General features: G+C 26.8%; 1 protein-coding gene across 1 annotated transcript in view; it reads left to right on the forward strand.

Annotated features, from left to right (window-relative positions):
• Nucleotides 1–23,417, forward strand: part of g (adaptor-related protein complex 3, delta 1 subunit-like garnet) — a 107,051-nt gene extending 83,634 nt beyond the window's left edge. The window contains exons 19-32 of the mRNA XM_067284122.1: nucleotides 2,399–2,462; nucleotides 2,742–2,807; nucleotides 4,753–4,825; nucleotides 5,436–5,694; nucleotides 8,027–8,165; nucleotides 8,487–8,639; nucleotides 10,966–11,181; nucleotides 12,151–12,198; nucleotides 12,280–12,417; nucleotides 13,447–13,587; nucleotides 16,487–16,572; nucleotides 19,158–19,285; nucleotides 22,275–22,357; nucleotides 22,425–23,417. Coding sequence (XP_067140223.1) covers nucleotides 2,399–2,462; nucleotides 2,742–2,807; nucleotides 4,753–4,825; nucleotides 5,436–5,694; nucleotides 8,027–8,165; nucleotides 8,487–8,639; nucleotides 10,966–11,181; nucleotides 12,151–12,198; nucleotides 12,280–12,417; nucleotides 13,447–13,587; nucleotides 16,487–16,572; nucleotides 19,158–19,285; nucleotides 22,275–22,357; nucleotides 22,425–22,535 — 1,705 coding nt within the window. The 3' untranslated portion in view covers nucleotides 22,536–23,417. The remainder of the gene's footprint in view (nucleotides 1–2,398; nucleotides 2,463–2,741; nucleotides 2,808–4,752; nucleotides 4,826–5,435; nucleotides 5,695–8,026; nucleotides 8,166–8,486; nucleotides 8,640–10,965; nucleotides 11,182–12,150; nucleotides 12,199–12,279; nucleotides 12,418–13,446; nucleotides 13,588–16,486; nucleotides 16,573–19,157; nucleotides 19,286–22,274; nucleotides 22,358–22,424) is intronic.
• The last annotated feature ends 1,494 nt before the right edge of the window (nucleotides 23,418–24,911 follow it).

Consider the following 24,911-nt stretch of genomic DNA (forward strand, 5'->3'; position numbering starts at 1 on the left):
TTAAATATTAGTATATGTATGAAAAATTTGAAAACTGTAGTCACTTATTTATTCTCAATCTATAGTCTATATATAGTTTAAGTAAATTAAATTCTTGAGTTAAATTTGTTTTTAATTGTACAATATTTTTGTAAATTGTATATATCTTTGCTATTACAGTTCAAATAGCAATAATTTGCATTTTTATTTAACTCATTTTTAAATATTTTAATGCATAAAGAAGTGTGTAAAAAAAATTCATGAAACTTCTAGTCTTTAAACATTATACTCTTAATTAAGATTGAAACTTCTATATTAATGCAAAATAAAAAATTGGCATTTATAGATGAAAAGTCTTGTTTCTTTCTAACATTTTTGGAGATTTTATATTTTTTGTCTTCAGACAAATGATTTTTTTTAAACAGTTTTATGACTTAAATATTTAATCTTCAGCATGTTGCTATGGCAACTTATAAGCAATGCATATATGCAAATTCCATTGGGTATAGTGGATATTTTATTACTTACAACAGAATTGTTTTCTATTATTCTTTAATCATATTTGGTTTATTTTTAAATATTGAATTGAGCCTTTTTTTCATTTATTTACTTTGATTTTGAAATGTCAAATATAAAAATAAAGCTAAACAAGGATAAGAACAATAGATATTTTGTAATAAATAACAAAATATCTACTGTATCTTATGAAATGTATGAGGGGAGTCCAATATTAAGGCACAGGCCAAAATTACACTAACATTTATAATTAAAGAAAATCAGAGGATGTTGCAGGATCTCCACTGTGCCAACCACAGTTTGGTTTGATTTGACGTGTGAAGTATAGTCCAGATTTAGCTTTCTTAGATTTTCATTTATTCGGACCTGTAAAGAAATTTTTGGCAGGGAAATGCTTTGTGTATCAGGAGGAATTGTAAGACACCATTCTGGACTACTTCAAGCAACAGTACTGTGAAGGATGTTCAAACTAGTGTCATGCTGGGATAAATAAATGTCTCAACATTTATGGTGATTATGTCGAGAAATAAACAAAAGTGTGTAATTTTGTGAAATGTATTCAAATATTTTCTTTAATTATAAATGTTAGTGTAATTTTGGCCTGTGCCTTTAATATCAGACACCCCCATACATGTAAATTACTAAAATAACATGCCAAAGATTAAATGTTTAAATCATAGAAGTATTAAAAAAATCATTTGTCTGGAGATTAAGAATATCATATCTCTAAAAATGTTAATGTTAAAAAAAATGACTTTTCATCTGTAGATGCAAATTTTTTATTTTATGTTTGCATTATGTTCTTCTATAGATCTATATATAGAAAAATAATAATTAATTTTTTTATAGCAAAATTTTATTTTGTGTTTTTGAAAAATAACCAAATTATTTATCCCTCTACATCATATTTGACTAAACAGATGTTTTGATTCTTCAAAGAGCTTTAAAGAATATTTTTCTGGTGTTAATGATATAGTAAAATTCATAATAATGTGATTAGGCTGCAATATGAAAAAATTGTAGACCTATAAATTCCCACTGTCATCCATCCATCTGTCCTTCCTTAGTCTTAAGAATGGAGTTTGATGCAGGAAAGAGAAAATCAGATATAGAAAGCTTAGAGGCAGGAGGCACCAATTAACTATACATGAACTTTCAATAAAAACCGGAAGTTATGTTATTTCAATTCAAAACTTCTCCTCTGAAAGGAGTTGGATAGATGACTGTCATGACTTCATTGCTAATGGAAAAGTATGATGTACAGTACAGGGCCAAGACACTGCAGTACTAATCTGAGTTGGAAAACATATATTTTAAATGAAATAAATTAAAAAATATGATTAAAATTGTAGTCTGGCATTGCGATGATATCACAATAAATAATTACTCGTTGATATTACATTTAATAATATAAGTTGATATAATTTTAAGGAAGGAAAGGTACAAGGAATTATAGTATATTTTTTATTCAGTAAATAAAATGTTTGAACTCTAATGGCTATATTCACCAACAAAGAGTTGAAGTTAACCAACCAGAACTTGTGTACTTAAAGCAAAATGAATGATGATTGATTGACTTTGACCTATAATATCAACTCTTTGTTGGTGAATACAGCTGTAAGAAAACACCAGTGAGCGATTCACTGTCCTTGATTTTAGTTTTAACTGAACACTTGTATTAATTTTAAATATATAATAATTTGATAATAAAGTGTGATGTATGCAAATTTATGATGTATGATTTTACAATACTATTACAGAAATATGTTTAATAAAAATTTTTTTATTATGTAGAAAGAAGAAAATATTGAAAATTTTTTCTTAATAAAATAAATTTATCATAAATATAAGTTTTTATTTTAAAAGAATAGTTAAATTACATTTTTTAATGTTTTTCTGATAGGATAATTAATCAACAGAATGAATTTTATAAGAGATATGAACCTACAGAAGAAGAGCTGGAATTGGTAATTATCTATTTTTATTCGTAGAAATAAAATCTTGAAATTTCAATCTTTATTGTATGAATTTTAATTTTCAGATATTTTAGATTATTTTTTAAAAATCTTCAAGAAACTCATATAATAATCATTTCTATAAAATCAAAATTTTATAAGATTTTGTTACTGAAATAAAAAATAAAATATTTATTTTCTACATTTTTTAATATCTGCAATATTTTTAATTTCAGATACTTTATTTTTTCAAAGACCATAAATTTAATTATTATTTTCTTTTATTAATAGAGAAGGGAAGCAAGAAAACAAGAGCAAGCTAATAATCCACATTATTTAAAATCATCATTAAGTAAGGTAAATGATGAAATTTAATTGATAAAGATTAATAAAATAAAATTATCCAAAATTAATTTGATTATCAAAATTTTAAGAAATTCTTCTGTTTATAAATAAGTTAAATTATGATATTGATAAATAAATTATTTTTGAAAGTTAAATCTGTGTGACAAACTCAGTTTATATGATGTACTGTACATTATTTTGTTCTAAAACATTTTAATACATTCTTATAATATAAATACATATAAAAAATGAGAATTTATATATATATATATATATATCTTTAATTTGAAGTATCAGTAATTTTAAATGAGTAATTCATAACCTCTACAGAAAATTAGAGTTTGAATATATAAGTACAGTAGGCATTGATTATCTGAACACTGATCAACCGAAACATTGGTTAACCGAAAGCATTCCACTTGGACTGTGTTGGGACATGCGTCGTGCTGAATCAAACGTTTTTGATACTAGATTAACTTCTAAAGTGTAATTTTTTTTGTTTCTATATTTTCAATATATTTATTTTGTTTGTACAAAATAAAGAAATAATTTTCACTGATACAATAACCATGATTATTATTATAAAAATTTTCGTTAGGCTTAACATCAACAAAAATTCAATGCAAAGTGACACACAATGGAGAAAAATTTCAACATGGGATATATTAATATACTATTATTGGGATATACTAATATACTATATTAATAATGTGTTTTTTTCATACATAATCAGTTATCTGAAAAATCCATTTTCTGAACAACCCCAGTCCCCAGTTGATTCGGATAATCGATGCTCTACTGTATATATGAGAGCCTCAGAAGTAAAATGTGTTAAGTGATATTAGTATCATTTTCAGTATTTCACTATTAAAGTCAATGAACATTTGAACAGGTTTTACATGGTGCTATAATACTGAAAAATGGCACTAATGTCACATAACATGTTTTATGTCCAAGATCCTCATATAATAACTTTTTGTTCTCTTTGTTGTAATATTTGTGTAAAAAATAAGAGAGATCAGATAAATAATGTTAATGATTGTAGATTCAGATTTTGTGTAATGATAATTAATAAATTTGTAAAACTGTTTTATACTTTTCAGTTTTTATCTCCAAAAGTTGCATCATGTTCATGTTCCAATATCATGCCCACATTGCATGCACCATTTCACATCAGAGTCTATTATTCAAAATTCTAATTTTATTTGAAAATAACTAACGATTTAAAGAAATTCTACTTACTTTCCTTCTCATAGAATAACTATTCACGTTTAAAAATTGCAGACAAAACTTAAAACTTAAATGACAATTATTTCTCAAGGTTACAAAAATAAATGGAAATGGCTAACCTTTAATCTGTGTAACCATGTATTAGCCCACACACTAAAAATGCACCTAAAAATTGATTTTTCACATCTATAACTTACTTTTAACATGCTTAGCATAACAACATTTTATTACCTTTCTTGGAAAAATGTTGAGAATGTAATATACCTTATTCTTGCGTAATATGAACAAAATCATCATCATTCTTATACAAATTAAATATAGAAAACAAATACAGTACATTATTTTCTTTAATAGTACATCTAACCTGAAATGCTGAACTGATGGACTGATTTGCATACAAACAGGTAACAGTGGATTATTTGCAAAAAAACTATTCTTTAAAAATAATTAATGCCAATATTAAATATAAAAAATATATATATTTAAAATTTTAGAAAGAAATCATTCTTAGACTTTAATTTTTGCACACTTTAATTTTTCATTTGAAATTATAATGCAATTAGCTTTCATTGTTTTGTAAGCAATGCAACAGCTCACAACCCAACAGAATGAGACATGTAATGCAACTGGTGGGGATAAAACAAAAGTACCAAAGGTTTAATAGTAAACTTAACTGATTTTAAGCTTAAGAATTAATGAGTTAATTAGTAATATTTTATTATTTCAGAATGACATGAATGAAATGGTGGATGATATTCCTGTTGCTCATATTGATTTAACTGTTCCATTACACATACCAGGTAATTTAAATGAAATGCTTTTAGACACTAAAAATATAGTAAGTAACTTAGTTATAAATGTAATCAATACATTTGTTTTTAATTTAACAGATATAAAAATAAATTCATAATAAAATTAAGTTATTTAAATAAGCAAGAGGATTAAGGAGGATTAAAAAAAATTTTGTTCAATTTAGTTTTATTCTGAGTCTGCTAAATGTCAATATAATTAAAGAGAAAATACATTTACATGAAAAAACTTATATATCTTTTAATGAGAAAATAATTATTTATTAGCAATATTTAATTTGTTGTTCTGATAATGTTATAAGAAACAAGTAATGCTGTTGTAATCATGTCTGGTTTGCTAAATATTTTTATATAATATATGTATCACTGAAAATTAAATATTCTGAAATTATGTAACTTAAAATAATGTATACAAAGTTTCCTAATTTGTATGAAAGTACAATTAGATATTCTTACATAAACATCTAGTAGTATTATATAATGTGAGCTTTCTAATTTAAGTGCATATTGACGTAAAGACAAACATTGATTTATTTTTTAAAATAAAGACATTTCAAACAGTTATTACTCTTAATCTTTTGTTTTCTTAAATGTATTGCAGGATTAATTTCTTCTGATAAATATTTAAATACACATAATATTAAAACAAAGAATACACAAAGGAAAAATAAAAAGAAAAAAAGAAAAACCAAAAAAGGAAAACATGTCTTAACTGATAGTGAAGATGATATTTCTGCTGTTCATGAGGTAACAATATTACAAGAAGAAATGCCTGATGGTGCTAGATTAACTGATGATGAAGATGATGATGATAGAAATCCAGATGATCCTCATAAAGCTTTAGACATCAACCTTGATGAGTATGTTTTTTTCATTTTATGTAAATTTGTAATTTGTTGGTTTTTTTTTATTTTATAATTCTGAATAGGTAATTTTTTATTTGTTGTTAATTAGTAATAATAATGGAAACAAAAATTGTTAGAACATTTCATATACAGTAAGACCTCGCTTAACGCGGGGATGCATTCGTAGACAACAAAGTGCTAAGTGAAACAGCATTAAATGAGACCATTTTAACATAGAGTAAATAGGGATAGGGGAACACACAACCAAAAAATAAGCAATTTTACTATAATTTTAAGTTACTTTTATGTAAATTTTTGAATAATAATATATGTTAAATAGCACATAAACATATGTGCACAGAAATGTAAAGTTAATTTTATGTGACGAAGTCCTGGCTCTTCTGAAATTCTTGTTTTTTGCAATGAAGTTTATAGTTTCATTGGTTGCTTTTTTTTTCTTTCCTTAAGCAAATGTCGGCAGCAGAAGATCGCTTCCAAAACACCTCATTTTGCTTTGGCACTCCTATCAAAATCTGGATCATTCGCTACAATTTGATCAACGATTTCGGTTATCGTTACCAACCTTTTACTAAGGAAAACTGTAGAGAAATTTTTTGGGTTCTTCGTCTTCAGAATCTATTTTTCAGTTCTACACGAATTCCTTTTTCTGCCAGTTCTTGAAGTTGTTGTTGGTAAGGCTCTTACCAGAAACCTGCAGTACCTCCCCAATATCCTGCTCATCTACATCTCCTGTATCGATTAAGTTGACAATTCTGTCAATCTAACGATACAGCGACAGGCTCTTCTCAATGAGAATTCTTGGATATTTCCAGCCATAACTTCTTCCACATTTCGTTCATGCATTTCTCAGTTAATTCTTGTCAAGCAAAGTCGATATTTCCTATGGCATCCATGATATTATATTTTTTCCAAAATTGCATAAAACAAACATATATTTAAGGGAAGTACAGTGCTACGATGAATTGCCACCTTTTGCTGATTGGTTCATGTTTGGGAATAATCGTATTATATATGAATCATTGAAATACCACGTTATGTTGAATCAGCATAAATTTTGAGTGTTTTTTAGGCATCAAACAGACCGTGTTATATTGAATCAGCGTTAAGTGAGGTCTTACTGTATATGAAATTGTAAACAAACTTTCAATTTTATAAATGTTTAATGTTTTAATAATATATATAAAAAATTAATAAATGATAAGCATATTAAAAATATATTAAAGAACAGGATATTTTGTTTTTTAAGAAATTTTTAATATGATATCAAATGTAATGTTTTGAGTGATTTGTCATTTATTTCAAGTAGATTATTATAAAATTTTATGTTTTTTAACTTTTATAGGGTTGGACAAAATGTATAGCCAGATATAAATGAGGAAGTAAAACATAATCATTGGATGAATGTGTTTCAAAATAACATCAGTACATACCCAAAGATATGCCATTTGCAAATTGTGACCCTCAAAAGTCATTTCCTGAATATTACACCAGGTACTGCTACATAGTCTTCATCATGATCAATTTATTCTTCTAAGTGCTGGAGAAAAACTTGCATTACGTGATCCAACATGACTAAGGGAATGTTTTTCACGGCATTATATGATTCTTCAGGTCCACTGGTATTTGAGGATGTGTAGTGAACACCTTACTCTTCAAGACATGCAGGGTGGCCAAATCTGTTGACCTTTCTGGCCAATAAATGTCCTAAAATGGAAATCAGATTTAGGGACATTCATTGTGGGAGTACCTAAAGAGTCAGATGTTTGCTTACACTTTTAAACACTGGTGGACCTGATGAATTGAATACATGATCTCACGCAGAACATTCCTGTAGACATGTTGGATTATTTAATGCAAGCTTTTTTTTTAGTTCTTGGAATAATGCATTGCTCATGATGGTGACTGCCTACCTGGCATAATATTCAGAAAATGATTTTTGAAGATGTGATGAACAAATGCCATATCTTTGACTGTGTACTGATATTATTTTGAAATATATTAATCCAGTGGTTACATTTTGCTGCCTCATTTATCTGGCTATACATTTTGCCCAATTCTATATAAAATTTATCTTAACGTAACTTAATACAGAACTGATTGAAAAAATTGATAATAAAGTATAAAATAATGCTATATTTATTACATAGTTTTATATGATGGATATATTGTACTTATAGATCCTAATAATTTAGGAATGTTTCATAGCATATGAAATTTATTCTTGATTAAACATTATGAAATACTATTAATATTATTAGCTTCTGCTATGAATAAACTAAATTTAATTTCTACAGAAACTTCATTTAACTATTTTATACTTATTTAGACCTCTTAGAGATGATGAACAACTACCTGTACGAACACACCATATTGTAATGCCTAATAAAGTTGAAGAGAAGAATGAAAAGAATAAAATTAAAAAAAGGAAAGAAAGAGAATCTGGGAAACAGCATAAAGGTGGAAAGGTATAAAATTTTATTCTCTTGAACTAAATTATATTTATTTTTAATTATAGAAAAAATTAAACCAGTACTATTTTAATTAATATTACTTTATAGCTTGATATCATGCATATTGGAAATTGTAATTATAAATAATTTATGTAAAAGTTAAAGCTATTTAGGATTACAGTGTACAATTTGAATTGTTTCAAAAGGAGATAGAACATTTTAATGTTATGATCTGTTAAAAATAAAAATAAAAATTTTCAGCTTTTTAAGGATTCATGATGTTTGTTTGAATAAAAATTATATATGATTACTTTAATTGTATGTTTTATTTATCAGAAAGAAAAAATGAAAAAGAATAAAAACATTGAACAAAATAAAACTGAAGATATAGAAAATATAAAAGTAATAGAAATATCAGAACAAAATGGTAGAATTGAGGATCAGTTGATTGAAGAAAATAGTGTTGCAGCTAAAAATAGAAAGAATGAGGTAAATAATATGAGCTTGTTATATATAACATATTTCTCATTTTTTTCATATAAAATTTTATACTTCAAATGTCTTAGGATGATTTTATAATAGTTTCGACTATTAAAGCTTTGAAGAGAACAAATTTCTTTGTGTTTGTTTGTGCTTGTCATTTCAGGTTATATGGTAATACTATAGGTGTTGAATTCAACTAAAATTTAGACTGTACCTGCTAGTTAAAATGTCTTCAAAAAGATTATAATATAATTCTGCTTTGAAATGAAAGTATATATCTATCTTGAGGAAACCGTGTTTTGTATTTTCGTTTCTTTTCTTTTCTTTCGAAGACACAATGTAGTGACGTAAACTTAAACACTGGGCGAATTTTTCATCCTTTTTATTCGGTTGGAACGCTTTTTTATTACATAACGCGTTTCGGGCCGATGCCCCTCTTCAGCCAACTTCTAAATCCTGGTAAGAGCTTGTATACCGTTAAAAGCTGGTCCGTACCTCATTCGGTAGTTTAGACGGATGTAATAGTCCAAGGGTACGAATCTTTTATCCTTTGTTGGTATTTGTTGTCTTGGTATTGGGCCATGTTCTTCTCTTAGGTGATGATATTCGCCGTTTCAATAATAATATTTTAGTTCTATCTTGAGGAAACCGTGTTTTGTATTTTCGTTTCTTTTCTTTTCTTTCGAAGACACAATGTAGTGACGTAAACTTAAACACTGGGCGAATTTTTCATCCTTTTTATTCGGTTTCCTCAAGATAGAACTAAAATATTATTATTGAAACGGCGAATATCATCACCTAAGAGAAGAACATGGCCCAATACCAAGACAACAAATACCAACAAAGGATAAAAGATTCGTACCCTTGGACTATTACATCCGTCTAAACTACCGAATGAGGTACGGACCAGCTTTTAACGGTATACAAGCTCTTACCAGGATTTAGAAGTTGGCTGAAGAGGGGCATCGGCCCGAAACGCGTTATGTAATAAAAAAGCGTTCCAACCGAATAAAAAGGATGAAAAATTCGCCCAGTGTTTAAGTTTACGTCACTACATTGTGTCTTCGAAAGAAAAGAAAAGAAACGAAAATACAAAACACGGTTTCCTCAAGATAGAACTAAAATATTATTATTGAAACGGCGAATATCATCACCTAAGAGAAGAACATGGCCCAATACCAAGACAACAAATACCAACAAAGGATAAAAGATTCGTACCCTTGGACTATTACATCCGTCTAAACTACCGAATGAGGTACGGACCAGCTTTTAACGGTATACAAGCTCTTACCAGGATTTAGAAGTTGGCTGAAGAGGGGCATCGGCCCGAAACACGTTATGTAATAAAAAAGCGTTCCAACCGAATAAAAAGGATGAAAAATTCGCCCAGTGTTTAAGTTTACGTCACTACATTGTGTCTTCGAAAGAAAAGAAAAGAAACGAAAATACAAAACACGGTTTCCTCAAGATAGAACTAAAATATTATTATTGAAACGGCGAATATCATCACCTAAGAGAAGAACATGGCCCAATACCAAGACAACAAATACCAACAAAGGATAAAAGATTCGTACCCTTGGACTATTACATCCGTCTAAACTACCGAATGAGGTACGGACCAGCTTTTAACGGTATACAAGCTCTTACCAGGATTTAGAAGTTGGCTGAAGAGGGGCATCGGCCCGAAACGCGTTATGTAATAAAAAAGCGTTCCAACCGAATAAAAAGGATGAAAAATTCGCCCAGTGTTTAAGTTTACGTCACTACATTGTGTCTTCGAAAGAAAAGAAAAGAAATGAAAGTATATATTCAAAATAGCTTTAGGGGTGAATAAATAAATTGTGCTTATTTTTTAGCATTTTATTCAAAATAAAAGTTCCAGATGACATTTTCAAATTTATCTATAGAACTTTAAAAAACTTTTAAAAATGTTTTTGTCCATTTTTAATGTTAAACTGATAGCACAATCTTACAATCAATGGTTTCTTAGAATCAAAGAAATAGGAGCATTTTGCAAATCATACTTTTACAAGTTCAAAGATTTGATTTCACTGTAGATGTAACATAAAAATAAATGAGTTATTCACTTTTTCTCATTTTATTATATTTTATCTAGTTTCTTTATTATCATAATTTTAAGTTTTTTGCATTAACATTTAGTTATTTTTCCCCTTTAATTTGTCTGCTTATTTACTGTATTTTATATAGATTTTTATTGTTTCTACTTTGTCTTAACATAGCATGACCTTTGCAATTTTTATGCCAATAAAATCATAACAATCAATCAATCAAGGATTTTAATCAAATATAATTAAATAAATTGTATTTTCAGAAAAACAAAAAGAAAAAGTGGGAGAAAGAAAAACAAAAAGAAAAGAAGTCAAAAAAAGAAAAGAAAAAGCGACAAAGAACTCACCATGGTAATACTTTATTACAAGAGGATCAACCAAAAGATAAGACAGAATATGAAGAAGCTCCAGGAATTGCAACACCATCCAAAGAACCTGGAACTAACATTTCACAAACTCCTCTTACGCCTTCTATGCCTGTAAGTTACTGATGACAATGTATTAAAATTCAAATCTTAAAATTTCATAAAATTTAATAAATTATATAATATAATCATTACATTACATAATAATTCAAATTAAAAGCTCTCTCTCTTTTCAGATTGCATTAGTATATATTATTTAAAACAAATCAATTTAGAAAAATTTTGAATTCTTAATAAACTAGATACATTAACAAAATCTAGATTTAAAAATATATATTTAGGATTAATTATCATATATTAAATTAGAAAATAATTTTATTTTGTTTAGAATTAAATTTTTATTTAAAATTTAATATAGTAGAAGTTTGTTAATTCAGCATCTATGGAACCAGAGTGGTACCAGATTACCAAACTTTTTGTATTCTTGCAATAATGTACAACAATGTTGCAGACATTGTTGTACATTTTATACCAGTGCATGCAGTTGTATGTTTCTGATTTGCTTTCACAGACTTGTAATATCAGACTCTTTAACCAGTCTGAAAATGATACAGTACACAACTATGTTAAGACTGTTTAAAAACCTTCAGAAACATTAATGAACAGTGTGATGATGTCTGATCCTGAAATATGTTTACCATCTTATTTAAAATTTAAACATGTATTAGGCACAGGAAAGCTCCAATGAAAACATTTAATCTGACACAAACAAGGTTCTGTAATAAAATGAATTATTTTTCTTGATAATATCACTCTTGATCTCATAGATGACCTCCTGATGTATAGCAACGTGAATGACTACACTTCCTAATTTTTCTTTGGATATTCAGGGTATTGTGTGTCCAAACAAATTCCAATTTGTGGATGGATTATTATTGGACAATTCTGGAATATTAGCTACTCTTAACAAATTTCTACTGTGTTAAAAATTGTGCAGATTAAAAACCGATTGCATATTTATTAGAAAAAACAAAATAAATTTTTTAAGACACAAAGAATTTTAAAATATCTGAAATATTTCAGCTACCTTCCAATTATAAATTACTAGGAGAAGATAAAAATATTAAAATGGTAAGAATTTTTTTTATTATGAAAATTAATATTTTTATTTAAAAATGTTTTTAATTAAAATAACAATTACTATTTTTTTAGACTTACGAGATTCGAACTCTGCAGAATGTACGAAATGAGATAGTAGTTTCTGTAATTTTTAATAATTTAAGTGATTGCCATATAAAGGAATTAGAATTTAATGTTTTGGACACATTAAATACAAAGATGGTTCGAAATGTAAGTATTGACTTGTTTAGAATAAAAATAAATTAATGAATTAAAAATGAAATAATTAATATTTGTTTTTTTAGCAAAAGCTTTTTCTTTGTAGCAATAACAGCATTTTCTTTGTAACAATAACAGCAATATGCTGTTATTGTTACAAAGAAAAAGCTTTTGCTTATATGAAATACAGATAGTACTTATAATAATAATAATTCTGAGTTGATAATTCATGAAAAATAGTTACTCTTAAAATGTAAAATAGTTTTAGAAGTATTTTAGATCATTGTTTTAAAATATACTGTACATGTTTGCATACTGTATATATATTAAAAGAAAATGCTAAAAAATATCATTCTCAAACAGGAGTAAAATGATAAATCAAAAATCATGTAACTTTAAAATTACTGTAATGTAAATTTCATTAGATCATTTTACGTGATTTTATTAATGATGATTAAAATTAGGACATCTCATCAATAAAAATCATATAAATTACAATTTTTATAACTTTTTATATGATGATATACTTTTTATACAATATTTTTATATGACTTTTTATATAACTTTTTGTGCCTAGATGTCCTAGCACTAGGGATTATAAGTACAGTAGTAGTATGCCTTTGAAATTATTTTAATTTAAATGTATTTTAAGTTATATTTTTATTTTGCTAAATATGACTTTTATTTTTATGGACTGAAATGTTAGTTTTGTATGTTATTTATCAGCTTGAAGTAAAGCATTTTTCATTGAACTTAAATTCAACTCTTAAAAGATTAGTTTTTAAGAAAGTTCAACTTATTATTATAAATCTATGATCTATTTTGAATTTAAGTTATTCATCATAACTTTATAAAATTATGATCAACTTACAATAATTTATAACTTATAAATCATAGTTTTTAGTAGAAAATAAAAGTATAGGTAAATTAATTATTTTTTATTAAAACTATAATATATGGTGCCAAGTTTTAAAGATTTTCATGATATAAATCATTTAGTAAAACAATGGCTTTAATAATTTAATTCATAAATTTAAACAGATTGATGGAGGAAATCAAGATGGTATTAAAGTTCCATTTCAGTTGCCACCTGGAACTATGAACGAAGGACAATTTATATTTAATGTAGATAGCATCATTATGTCACAAAAATTACGTGGAACTTTTACTTATATGATTGTGGTGAGTATATTTATATTGTAAAAATGATGCATTCATTTTTATTGTACAATTTTTATCTTTGTAAATTATTTAAAATACTGAAATATAGAATATAGTTTAGTTGTGTAATGTTGTTATCCTTACATTTATTTATTTATTTATTTAGTTCGATGAAATTAGAATGATTCATTTGTTTTTTACATTATCATGATAACTTCGTATTTTTATGAAATACTTAAATTATATCATTTCTAACTGGATTCTTCCTGAATTATGAATCATTTAATTTGACTATTTTATTATTTTTTTTTTTTGATATAAAAAAAAAATATTAAACCATTCAAATTGCAAAATCAGATTTTTTAAAAAATTTATATTTATTAAATTAGAACTAATAAATATTTTAAAGTTCATTTTAATTTATAATATACAGAATTCATTATAGAGAAATGAAAGTATATGATGATAGTATTGCTTTCTTGGAAGCAATAATGCCACATATGATGACATTATCTATTTTAAACATTTTATAAATCAATAAGTGTGCTTAATTTTGTAACTGATTTGTCATATTTGTGTTTTTCTGAAAAAATTATAAATTGTTTAACACTTTATATGAAATTCAAATATCAAAAATAAATTAAATTTTTAGCAATTACTAAACAATTTTCTTATTGTAAATTATTTTTCTTTGGGTTTAAGCATTTATATATTGGATATAATATGTAATGATTACATATTGTATAATGTTGAATATGTAAATTAAATATTATATAAATCAAAAATGTTAAGCAATAATTAATAATTTAAAAACTAAGTTTGAACAAAAAGTCATCCAAAAAATTATTTGTAAAAAATTAAACATTAATGCAATAATGGTGATTCTTATTTATATGGCATATAAAGAAAAGCACACATTAGTAAGTTATAGCAAACATGTAGAATTTTGATGATATTTGATAGGTATTAAAAATTTTTTTTTTTTCAGAGTAAAATTTCAAAATTACATAGGTATGATGTCCTGCAATAAAGACTTCTCTAAATAATGAAATTATAGAAATAATTATGATTATCTATTGACAAACTTTTTCTTCTTGACAGAAGAAAATGCTTGTTATTAGCACATTTCTTGGGAGGATGAAAATTAAGTTATAAGATAGAAAAATTTTTTATATTCATATAAGTGCAAGTATTGTATAAGATATGTTATGATGGTAGTTAAGGAACTATGTAATCTGTGTCCAACTTATTTTATTACTGACATAAATTCTTGATAAATACAGAATACATTGTTAATTTGATGAAATATATAGATTATATGTTATTACATATAATCTATGTATTTCATTCTGCAGTATTATCATTTCTATTTCTTAGAATGTTTTGTTTCAGTGGATATTCAGTATATATTCAAAGTAGGAATCATTTTTATGACAATCAAAGCAATTACTCATATCATATGTATAATACTGTTAGTGAATAAGATGTTTATCCTTGTACAATATTTAAATAAAAAATTTTTGTCTTTAAATGTTACTTAATTATTAAAATAATTAAAAACTTATAAAATGAAAATATTTTTAGCTTTATTTTTATCTTGTTCTAAAATCAATGTTAAAAATTATTTTAATATATTTAAACCTAAATAAGTTTTTGTTGAAATTAATAAGAAGACTTAATTGAGAATAAATAAATTTTAGCTAGAATTTTAAAAAATTTATAAAATTTACAGTGTTTAGATTTTTTCTACAGTGGTATCTTGGTATACATCTGCTTTAGAATATGTCCTTTTTTTTTCCTATCTCTTTCTGCCCTGTGGGCACTAAGCGGGCCTCTTTTAGTAGGCCCATTATGGATTTGGCCGGGCCCACAATGGGGCGACCAGGTGGTGAGGGACGGAGCCCAACATATCCGAACGGACCACCTCCGAAAAATTCCTGGGGATTTCTCGACCCGTTCAGATTTGAACCCGGGTCCCCGGAGCGGTAGGCTGCTACCTTGACCACTCGGCCATCCAGCCTCTTTAGAATACGTCCTGTTTGGATGAAACAAATTTTGCTCGATATACAACTTTTGTTTGGTATACAACTTAATTCAATTATACGCACCATCTATGAACAAGTAGCACTATCGGTGTACTAGACTAGACTAGATGTTCGTGGTACCATAGTCTGTAACTTTGTTAAATTTCTTCTGATTTTAATTTGTAAGTAAAACTTTATTATTCTTATTAATCATGAATTGCAAAAAGGCAAATGAAAAGCACCAGAAATCTAAAAAAATGACTAGAATCACAATGGAACTGAAAAAAGAGATTGTTGAGAAATATGAAGGTGACATGCGTGTTTGAGATTTAGCTGTTGCATACCGTATTCTGAGAACGACGATATCGACAATCATGAAAAATAAAGACATTATTAAATCTGCTAACGTTGTGAAAGGGGTTAAATGAATTTCTAAACAGAGATTGCAGACATTAGATTATGTTGAAAAACTGCTTTTGGTTTGGATAACTGAAAAACAATGTGTGGCGACAGTGTATCAGAAGCAATTATTTGCGATTATTACTGTAATAACTTTAAAAATCTATAATAAAATTTATTCTTTTATTAATGTGCTCAAACAGTGTTTCAATTATTTTACAACCCCATTAATATACCATATCAAGAGGAGTTTTTTTTACATGAGAACGGATTAATCATTTTTACATTACTTCTTATGGGAAAGATTGGTTTGGTATACGTCCCATTCGGTATAAGTCCAAACGTCAGGAACGGATTAAGGTCATATACTGAGGTTCCGCTGTATTTATATTTGGAGATATTTGTTTTATTATGTTCACTTAATTTTGAATTTATTTTATACATAATTATGGTTATGAAAAAATAAACTAATATGATTAAATTTATTATAATTGAAGACTGAAATAGGATCAACTCATGAAAAATTAGAATTTAAATTACATCTTCCTGTGTCATCATATTTAATTGGGACAACGTATAAAAGGTTAGTAAATTTTATTTATTATGTATTGAAATAAAATGTGAATTTATTTGACAAAGTAGAATTCTTTTGTATAAGAGAATAAAAACTAAAACATAGTTACACTTAAAGTGAAGTAAGATATAAACATATGATGCTATAAATAAAAATAAGTAAAAATGTTCTGAAATATTCTGAAGCCTTTTACTATTCACAATAAATTTACAAGACAATATATATATGTTTACGTAACATTTTAAGAAATCAAGATTATGATAATCTATAAAGTTGATGATGAGTCTTTATTACTAATTGTTTTTTAACTTCAGAAAATTCTTAATTTTGCTGAAAGGAAAACTTGAATTTGATAAGGGCTTTCAACAAACAAGGCCTTATAATCTCTAAGAATGTTTCATTTTATCATTATTTGATATTATTTGTTATAAAATTATCATTATTTAAATTATTTCTTAAATAATTTAGAAACTCTTCCACAAAGATTAGTAAATTAAATTTAAAAAAAAAAATTACTGATATGAATTTTAAAAAAAAACATTAAAACACATATTTAGTGATAACTATAGGTGATACTTCTCTATTATTGATGTAATTTATCCTGTTAGATTACAAATTCCTTACTAAAATATACAGGATTCAAAGAAAAGTCACTACATCCTGATATCTTTAAACCACCTGTTATAGCACAATGGAAGTAATTGGCATTTATAGGAAAGTGACAATGTGCAGTCCATTGAATGTAACTTTAGTGCTCCTGCTGGAAAAATACTGAACTAAAGAAAACTAACTTGGAAACTTAGGATTTTTTTTTGCCTATCTCTATTACAAAATGAAATCGCTTTACTCACTTAGTACAAAATGATACCTTGTTCAGCAGAAACACTTACAGGATAGAGCAGAAAATACTAAGAAATTTAATAAACATTTATGCACAAAACAACACAGATGTAACGCAAAGTTTGTGCATCACAGGTGCAACTAATTGCCAAATAGACTACTGTATACAGTGTTCAAAGTGTACACTATCAATAGCAATACACTTACAGATTTAGGATAGAACTTCATTTAGAACAGTATACAGCATTGTAGGGGTTACAGAATTACAGATGTTGTTGATGCATTTTTTAAAATCTACTATGGTAGAAGATTCTATAGTGCACTCTTCATTTTTCAGGTCCCCAAAAGAAGTCCATTGGTGTTAAGTCAGGTGACTGTAGTGGCCAACCATACAATTACCATATTCAATAACTCTGTTGCTAAATGTCAGAAATCAGTTTTCTGCCAATGTTTTCTTAGTGTTTACTGTTATTTTCTGTATGTTTCTGCTGAATCAAGTATCATTTTGTAATTGGACTTTTTTGCCTACTTCTGTTAGTTTCTGAGTTAGTTGTTATCTTTAGTTCTGTATTTCAACAGTCATGCTAAAATCATATTCAATAAAAACTATGCATGGTCACTCTCATGCACGTGCCAATTACTTCTGTGGTGCTACAATAAGTGGTTTAAAAGTTATAGGAGGTTTATGGACTTTTCTTTGAACCCTGTATAATAAATTGTAGGCTAATGAATAACAATAAAATGTTTATTATTATTTATCAAAAACTGATTACAAGATATCATGTTTAGTTTTAGTTAGATTTGTAATATGTTTTATTTAACTACAGAAAGTAATTTTACAGAATTCAGTATTTATTATAGGAAATAGCTTAAACTTGACATTATAAAAGGTACAACATTTTCTATTAAACCATAGAATAAATAAAATATCTAATTGGCATAAGATTAAATATCTTATGCCAACTGGATTGTGTATTTGCTTTTTGATTATCTAATTTTTATTAGAGTGAAGTTGAATCTTAACTTTACATGAATCACTTCATTTTAACTTTCAATATAGTTTTTAATGACTCAACATTATTTTAAAAACAATAATTATGAGTTATTAAAACAATATTGAAGAAACAAAAAAAGTCTGTTGCAATCACTAGACATAAAAATAAATCAGTTTTTACTCAGAGATGACTAATGGCATTATTGCCAGTGGATGTTTTTAACTGTTTTGCATATTTTATGAGCCTCTAATAAAAAGTTATCTCTGAATGAAAACTGTTTCCCCCTCCTGATGATTGTGAGTGAACTTATGAAGACAATTTTTGTTACTTCAATATGGTTTTATTATGTAAATAAATATTGTTTGCCATTTTTAATCAATGATGATTTTCGTTGATGGTCTGAGTTATATAATCAAGAGACATTATTAGGTAGGGCAGTGGCGTAGTGTGGGTGTTAGCCACCCGGGGCGGAGGAAAATTTCACTGCCCCCTTATTTAGGTATTTTTACAAGATATTATTATTTATTGTGAAATTTTGCCGCCCCCTAAAAGTGCCGCCTGAGGCGGGCCGCCCCTGCCGCCCCCACTACGCTACACCACTGAGGTAGGGTTAAATTTTTCACATCAATATTAATTTTTTAAATTGAATTTAATGTCTCCAGAATTTTTATAATGATAATCTATATGCATAGAAAATATTTGTGACTTGTAATATAGAAATAAATATGTAAAGTAATGTACAATTGTTTATATTTTCAGGGACACTTTTGCAGAACTTTTAAGTAGTGCAGAATTAACAGTTAAATCTTCATTTCAGTTAGAATCTATTGGTGATTTAGAATTTTCACACATTCTCTCCAAAATATGTTTTTATTGCCATTTTACAGGTATGTAAAAATTTTGATTTGTATAAGTTTTATGAATATTAATTATTTTTCAAATCAAAAAGTTAGCTGTTCACAAAGCATTTATAACAGTTTAATAATAATAGTTGCATGCTTTCTATGAATGAAACATTTTTTTTTGTATTCTAAACAGTCTTACAATGTCGATTTTACCATCCCTGCTGTTATATGTAGCAGAGGGAAAGTATGGCACAGTCAAAAAATAACTGCCCAAGATTTTTTACAATTTTGGACTCAGGACCTTGAAATGTTGAGAAATGCGAAAAAATTTCGGGGATTTTTTTCTGTATGCATGAATGTTTGTGTGGGGGGGGCACGATTTTGTTCACCCACTTTGAAGCTTAATAACTCCTGTGATATTTGTTCAAAATTTCTGAAATTGCAGAGAGGTTTGTGCATTAGGGGATTGATGCTATTAAATTTTCCTGGTTGAAGATCAAGGAAGTGGGGGAGATAGAGGGGAGTCCTGTCATATCGTAAGTGGTGTTGGACTTAAGGAAGATTTTACTTATTATCATCATTTACAATTTTTTATAAAAATCATCTCTACCCTGGAAATAAAGTTTTTTACCATTTTATAATAAATAACAATATAAAGAGTTTTTAAAATAAAATCTTGTAACAGATAGTGCCACATGCAAGTTTAAATGTTGCTGGGAAAGTTAGTCAACTCATTGCTGGATTTTTTATAATAGAATTTTTTTTAAATGTTTAAAATGCTATATTTAAAATTACAGTTCTTTTAATGATAAATTACATGAAAAAATAGAATATATTTTATATATACCATATTTCTTGGATTGTGAGACATAGCAATCATTTGAAACTGAATTTTATGATTTTTTTTAGAGAGAAAAATTTTGAAAATAATCAGTTTTATTAGTTTTGTTCATCAACAAAAAGTTAGAAAGACAATACAAATGCCATGAAATAGATAATGTTCAGTAGCTGTATTTCCATGCATTTACAATAACTTTATGTTTTAATGATTTATTATAATGTTATCTTGAAGCATTTTAAATATTAAATTAAATTACAGATTCATCATCAACAGTGCTCATTTGAAGTAATGTGACTGTTGAGCAATACAGTAAAAGTTATTATTGATGCATAATGCACCTCATAGTCTACTCACAATGGCAAATTCTTGTTGTTTTGACTAAAAATATAACACACAGTCAAACCTGTTTTTGTGTGGTCTTTTTCTGTGTGATTTTTATTTGTGCGATTTTTTTTTTTTTTTTGCGCTGTATATGAAAATTTCAATCAAATTGGAACATAATTGACTCCTGTAAAATTTTTAAAAACTCTATTGGTTGTTTTCTATGACATCAGCAGGTTTTTTCATTTTTTATTCAGAAAAATTTTTTTCTCATAAGTTTATTTTGGTCCTCTCTTATTTTAATAGCATAAAAACCATAAATATTATGTTATATTTGAACAGATGCAGTAAGTTAGTTCCCCTCCAGCTTTAGACTGCAGGTGTGAAATTTCATGCCTTGTTAAATGAAATAACACTTCCTGCAGCTATATTTATCAAATAAAATCATTATTTAACGATTATTTTTAACTTTTTAATGTTAGATTGGTATTTAAGTGGAAATAATTAATTAATATAAAAATGAAAATTCTTAGAGGATTTTTTTCCCCATTAGGTGTTGCAGAAAAAGGCCCAAGGAGTTAAAAAAGCAATTCCTAGTTATTTCGTACGGTTTCGAGTTATTTTCTACGTGAGACTTTTTTTATGCGGTCCCTGGTCCCTATTCACGGCATAAAAAAAATATTTTTTTAATTGTGTTGCTAAAACTATTTTTTATAGCCACTGGTGAAGTTTCGCGCGATTTTTTTTCTTTTTATTCATTTTCTTTTATGCAGTCCTATCCCCCGCACAAAAACAGGTTTGACTGTATTATCAATTATAAGACTCATCATTATTTCAGACAAGTAGAAATGGATTATACAAAAAAAAAAGTCTTAGAATCAAGGAAGTGCAGTATATTGAAACAGCAGGATTGTATAAAAATATGAATGAATAGTATTAAATTTCTCTATTGAATATTAGTAATCTAAAGTTATATATAAATAATAATGAATAAAAAATTTGAACTCTAGTTCTAGTTTCTCTAGTTTTCTATTTTTCTCGTTTTTAATTATTTTTAAAATATTTTTAATTTTTTTTTTTTTAATTTTGTACTAGACTTTTGTCACGGAGTAATTATTTTGAAACAAACATTTAGTGTACTTAATAAAGTTGAAAACACTAGAAAGATATTCAGAGTACATACAGACCTAGAAAGTCAGGGATCACAGATGGAATTACCTGTATGGACCCTGAATATTACAATGTAATTAATTTTGCTGATAGGAGTACTTATTTGTTCTTTTCACTGTAATGATGATTTGCAATTTGCAACTTTTTAATGATGATATTTAGTGGCTGACACACACAATATTGCTTAACATTCAGATATATAACAAATAGTTATACAGCTTGTTTGCCTTGGCCATATTGATCTGTCATTAAATGGAAAAAAATATTTTAATTATATTATTTACAAAATAGCATTTACTATGTAGGTAAATTGCTAAATTGGAAATACATTTCTTAGATGTAAAATTGCTTAATACATTAAAAGAATAGAGTACATAAATTATATTCCATATTCTTGTATATTCAAATAAATGAAGATTATTCTGAATTTGATTTAATATTAGATTTTTAGGCAAGAAAGTCATATAAATGGGAGATTTTTAAGTAGGCATTAATGTGTACACAGTATATATCTTTTTATGATGATTCTTAAAAAGTACATTATGTAAAATTCTATCTATATTGCATTATATTTATTTAAAGAAAATGTTCCTACAGTTTTTAACAATTTTAATATTTATAAATTGAATGAAATCTACATTGAAATAAATTGAACTTCTATTATAATGAATAATAATTTAATTATTTATATATTTACAGTGGTGGAGCAAGTTGGACTTAGTGCCTCTCTTTATAGTCGCTCAATCCAAGATGATCATATATGTTTACTAGTCAAACATTTGGTAAGTTAGTTAATAGTTAATTAGTTAAAATTTTATTTAAATTTTACTAATTTGTTGCTTTTAACAGAATCCTAACAGGTTGAGTGTGGATGGAAAAAGTACAAATGACCAATTATTGTCCAGTATATTAGATGAAATTAAACAGATTTTAAGTCCACAGAATTCAATTTCAACATAATTATAAAGAAAATTAATATTTTATGCAAAAAAATTAACTTGAAAGTTTTGGATTGACTCCAGACACATTCCAGTAAAATATGAAGAACGAATTGCACAGTTAAAGATTAGTAATATTTTGTTAAATTATGCAATATTTTGTCAGCATTATAAAAGAGATCTTAAATTTATCTTGAAAATTCCTAATCAGTTAAAAATATTTACAGTTATAAATGGATTATACTATCCCTTTAAGAAGTAATATTGAATATGCTGGACACTTATTCCTAATTTATAAGAATTAAGGAATTTTGTTTAAAAATTTCTGTATAAAGTAATTTCTGACCTTTTCTAAAAAAATAAGGAAAATAGTTGTACTTCACATTTCTAATAACATTGTATAAAATTAAATCTCATATTGAAAGTACTTTGATAAAATGTACATTTGAAAATTGATAAATGATATTAAAAAAAAATATATCTATTTCAGATAAGAAAGGTAAATTACACTGTAAACTTTATTTTTATAAAATTTCTCATCAAATTAGATTTAAATCATCTGGAACAATTTTAATACTTATTTCATTGATTCATCTTATAATTGTTTGAATTATTATGTTATAACAATCAAGTAGCATACATTAATAGAATGAAGGAAAAATAATAATATAAACTCTTTGCAGTTTTGTCAAAACAAATTATTTGGTGTCAGATATGTGCCTCATATTATTCACATTGTTTATTGATTATTGGCTAATAATTCCTTCCATTAAAAAGGAGAATTGATGTTAACAAGAGAAGGTCTTGCTTGGAAATGAATAGTTGAAGTATATAAATAACTATTCTTGTTGATAATGTTTGTAAATATTTATCAGAATGATGGAAATAAACCAAATTGATAAAATTTTGTTTATGAATACTTATACTTTAATTAAAAATAATGATTGACTAGAAGATCACTTAATACCTGCATTAGTTAAAATTTCTTATTTATAAATATACAAACTAGTAACAGCAAGTATATGTACACATACTTTTACAAACATAAAACAGACCATAAAAAAACAAAACAGAAGAAAAATAGATGTTGTAGTCTCTAATGATTCAAATTATAGTATAAAATTTGTATCTTCAAGAATTGTAAATCAAAATGACTTCAATAAGATGCAGTCTAATTAGAATAAATGCAAAAATTTTTTTTAATATTTTTATTCTGTTATAAAATCAACCTTTTCATGGCTGCAGAGAGCTTGTATGGGGCCTGAGGTAGAGTGGGACCCAGTTTTTTGAACAAACGAAATACATACAATGTTTCTTTATCGATATACTGTACTGATACAAGGGGTCAGTGTGCATGTCATACAGCAAAAACTGCTGCTTGTGTAGTAGTTTATGGTCAAAAGCAGCATGACATCATCGATGACTCGGCTGGTTTTAATTAGGTTTCCATTACTGGTTTTTTGTAGACTTTAAAGAATTAAAAGCTAGTGGCTTTCTTCAGTAACATATTACACAAGGAACAGTTGATTTTTGTATTTTTTATTAAAGGAAATGTATTTTGGGTCTTAATGACCCTTCTTCAGTCCTTAGACTTTACAAAAAAAAGGAGATGGACACCAAAACAGAATCTCTATCTATCTTCAGCTATTTCAGAATTTCAGTAATGATGATGGAACTGTGTATGTTACATAGGGAAAAAAAACAAACTGGGTCTATGTACCTTTTCCACATATTGACATGTCTCCCTTCATTTTGGCAATGATGGTATGCCTCTGAATTAGAAGTATTTTGACTGGTTTCAGAACATGACACTATGATGGAGGTGATAAAATGGACTTGGTTAGGAAAATTCTGGATCATCCAGCCTACAGTCCAGATCATTCAACTATTGCCTGTTTGGTCCTTTAAAGGAAGCCTTGGGAGAAAAGAATCACTGCATGAAAAACTTTGTAACTTCATAGAGTTTGTCATGCAGTGGCTCTCCAGTTAAAATACTTCTATTCCTCAAGCAAGCTGTTGTTGCCAAAACGATGGGCGAAGTATCAGTGTGTGGAGGGAGGTATCTAGAGGGAAAAAAACATAACACACAGTTTATTGTCTGTATACACATTGTCATACTGGATAGAAGGTGAATCACTGGGAATGTTGTAAATATGTTAGTAAAAATAACATTGATTTTGTAAAGATCTAAAGTGGTTCCTATCCATAAGTTCTGGATGATTTTCTGATCATATTACAATACAGAAAACTATGCTTTGTTCTCTATAAAACTTATCATTAGTTTTTTAATTTGAGTTCAAATTGGAGTTTTGAAAGTTTTCAAATATAGAAAACTAATATATAAACATATATTTATTATCTTTATATTTTCAGTTTTTTGTTCCAACTTTGAGTATCT

This window comes from Centruroides vittatus, unplaced genomic scaffold, assembly GCF_030686945.1.
Source record: "Centruroides vittatus isolate TY-2023 unplaced genomic scaffold, ASM3068694v2 scaffold_1152, whole genome shotgun sequence".
Taxonomy (NCBI): Eukaryota; Metazoa; Arthropoda; class Arachnida; order Scorpiones; family Buthidae; genus Centruroides; species Centruroides vittatus.